General features: G+C 42.8%; 1 protein-coding gene across 1 annotated transcript in view; it reads left to right on the plus strand.

The window, feature by feature from the left end:
* ccdc136a (coiled-coil domain containing 136a) overlaps window positions 1-2500 on the plus strand; it is a 46013-nt gene that overhangs the window by 40227 nt on the left and 3286 nt on the right. Inside the window, exon 11 of the mRNA XM_063196790.1 lies at window positions 375-489. Coding sequence (XP_063052860.1) covers window positions 375-479 — 105 coding nt within the window. The 3' untranslated portion in view covers window positions 480-489. The remainder of the gene's footprint in view (window positions 1-374; window positions 490-2500) is intronic.

Below are 2500 nucleotides of genomic sequence, written 5' to 3' on the forward strand. Positions count from 1 at the left end.
ACACACACACTGTATATCCTCTTCATCTCCAGCCTCTTATCTGTCTCCTCTCTACTGTCCTTTCATCCTGAGTCTGCTTCACCTCCTCCACTGCCAAACATGGTTGTGTTTGCTCAATACAGATCACATCATGACAGTGTTCATCTGTGTTCATCCATTTGTGATTGTGTATGTGTTTTAATTTGAGTTTTCCCATACTTGTTTGCTTCCATCTCTTCCATCTCTCTCTCTCTCACTCTCTCTCTCTCTCTCTCTCTCTCTCTCTCTCTCTCTCTCTCTCTCTCTCTCTCTCTCTCTGTTCATCTGTCCTGTCTCCCTCATCTGTCTCTCATTCCCCCCCATGGCGGCCAAAACCCTCTCTCCCTCCCTCTCAGATCTCCTCTCTCTCCTCTGAGCCCCCTCTTCTCTCCGTTCCTTTCGTAGGAATGATTGTCATAGTGGCCACGTTTTGGTGCTGGTTGTCTGAGCTGTCATCCTAAAGGAGAAAAGGTACAGTATATGCAGTATGTCGTCGACTCTACGCTAAGGTCCAAATCAACTTGTTTTGCGTTTGTTTTTATTTTATTATCTTGCCAGGAGGTTATGCGATCGCCCGATTTCTGTGTTGGCATGTCTGTCCGTCTGTCGCTCTGTTCGTTCGCTGCTATTTCGCGGCCTGCCATAAGGTGGACGGGGTGAATTGAGCAATGACAGAGCGTGCCTGCGAGTTGGATTGATGGACAGTGACCACAGCCAGAATGTAAAACGTGCGGATTTGCCAGACCACCAGTGACCACTGCCAGAATGTATGACGCGTGGATTTGCCGTGCTATGACTCTGTAGCACACCAAATAGGCCTTATATATAATATAGGCCTACAATATGGCACACATATCGTCGCAGAGTTAATATTCTCTGAGTGTTTGACCTGTCAACAAAATCAGCTTTTGTGGAGTTAACCTAACTTAAATGTTTCCCTATTCAGTTGAAGTTCATCACGAAGGGTGGAGAGGATTGATTGACAGTGACCAGTGACCACAGCCAGAATGTAGGCTATTCGCACGGATTTGCTGTGCCTACATGGCTCCGTAGTTAATAGCACAGTAAATCAACTGATATATAATATGGCACACATATCGTCGCAGCATTAATTGTTCAGCCAAATCAGCTTTTGCGCAATTAAATGTTTCCCTGTGCAGTTGAAGTTCACAAAGGGTGGAGATATTAACAACGGTTAGTGATGAACAGGCAGCGCCAAGGAGGGAAAGGTAGGCTATCCAGTTCACTACATTTAAGGTTAATCAAAGTTGTGTTGCGACAGCCACCACAAAGCCAGACAGAATGCACAATGGGCAGATTTGCTGTGCCCAGCGCCATACTTGCATAGCCAATAGCACCAAACCATAGGCTATGTAATAATAATGACATAGCCTATAATGTAACGCATATCGTCACAGCTTTCGCTGAGTTAATTGTTCCCTGCCAACCAAATCAGCTTTCTCTCGTCTGTCCAGTTGAAGTACGAAGGGTGGAAAAAATAATAACGGTCAACAGAAGTTAGACTATTAGTAATGAACAGACAGAAAGGTGTCTAGTTCACTATTTAAGGATAATCAAAATTGTGTTGCGAGCGTGTGTGACGGTGATCCCAAAGCGTTCTGAAAGGGCAAGGTTGACCACCGTAGAATATTCACTATATTATGGGTGGATATTAATAGCTGTGCCATGTATTATTGTGGCTAAACAATTATGGTATGAAAGGCATGCTGCCAAAACAATGAATGAACAACAATGTCACCAAGGCTGTAGCGATGGGATCCAATAATTTCCATTAGGCCATATTTCAGTAGGGCCTATGGCATTACCAAACATTTGCCAATCCCACAATGACAAGTGAACTATACCTAAGCTAACCAGGTGACATACACCTTATCTAATAAAAGAGACACATATAATTTGGTTAACATTGAAGGTTCACTTCTCTCAACACAATGGTATGTAGGCCTAGCCTATAGGCCTGCATGGATCACACCACACCATGTCACAAATTTTAGAACAACTTCAGCTTCCTTGGCGGAGGTCTGCACTCTCTGAGTGCATTTCTAGTTTTTATTTGTTTGCCTATTTAAATCAAATCTCGGTCAGTGCAACTTGAATGTCCTATTTCTTTCCGGCTTTCAGTGTTGTTGTATACATGTATACATGCTTTTCTATGAACTTTTCTAGCTTCCTTTTACACAACATGTTTAATATGCATGAAGATTTTTGTTAGTTTGCGTGTGTTAGTTTTGTTGCTATAGTTTTTACCATCTTTTCCCCTAACATGCATAATTCATTCCAGTTATATGTATTCCATTCCTAGTTATTTCAGCTACATGAGGCAGGATACCTTTGCTTGTGTCCAGGCCCTAGCTACAATGTTTGCATTATGCCGACTCTGCATAAAACAAAGCGAACAAATCCATAATTTACCAAAATACGTAGTCGTTCAGGCCTAAGCCATTGCATAACCGCATCACTA

Source organism: Engraulis encrasicolus, chromosome 4 (genome assembly GCF_034702125.1).
Source record: "Engraulis encrasicolus isolate BLACKSEA-1 chromosome 4, IST_EnEncr_1.0, whole genome shotgun sequence".
NCBI classification, from domain to species: Eukaryota; Metazoa; Chordata; class Actinopteri; order Clupeiformes; family Engraulidae; genus Engraulis; species Engraulis encrasicolus.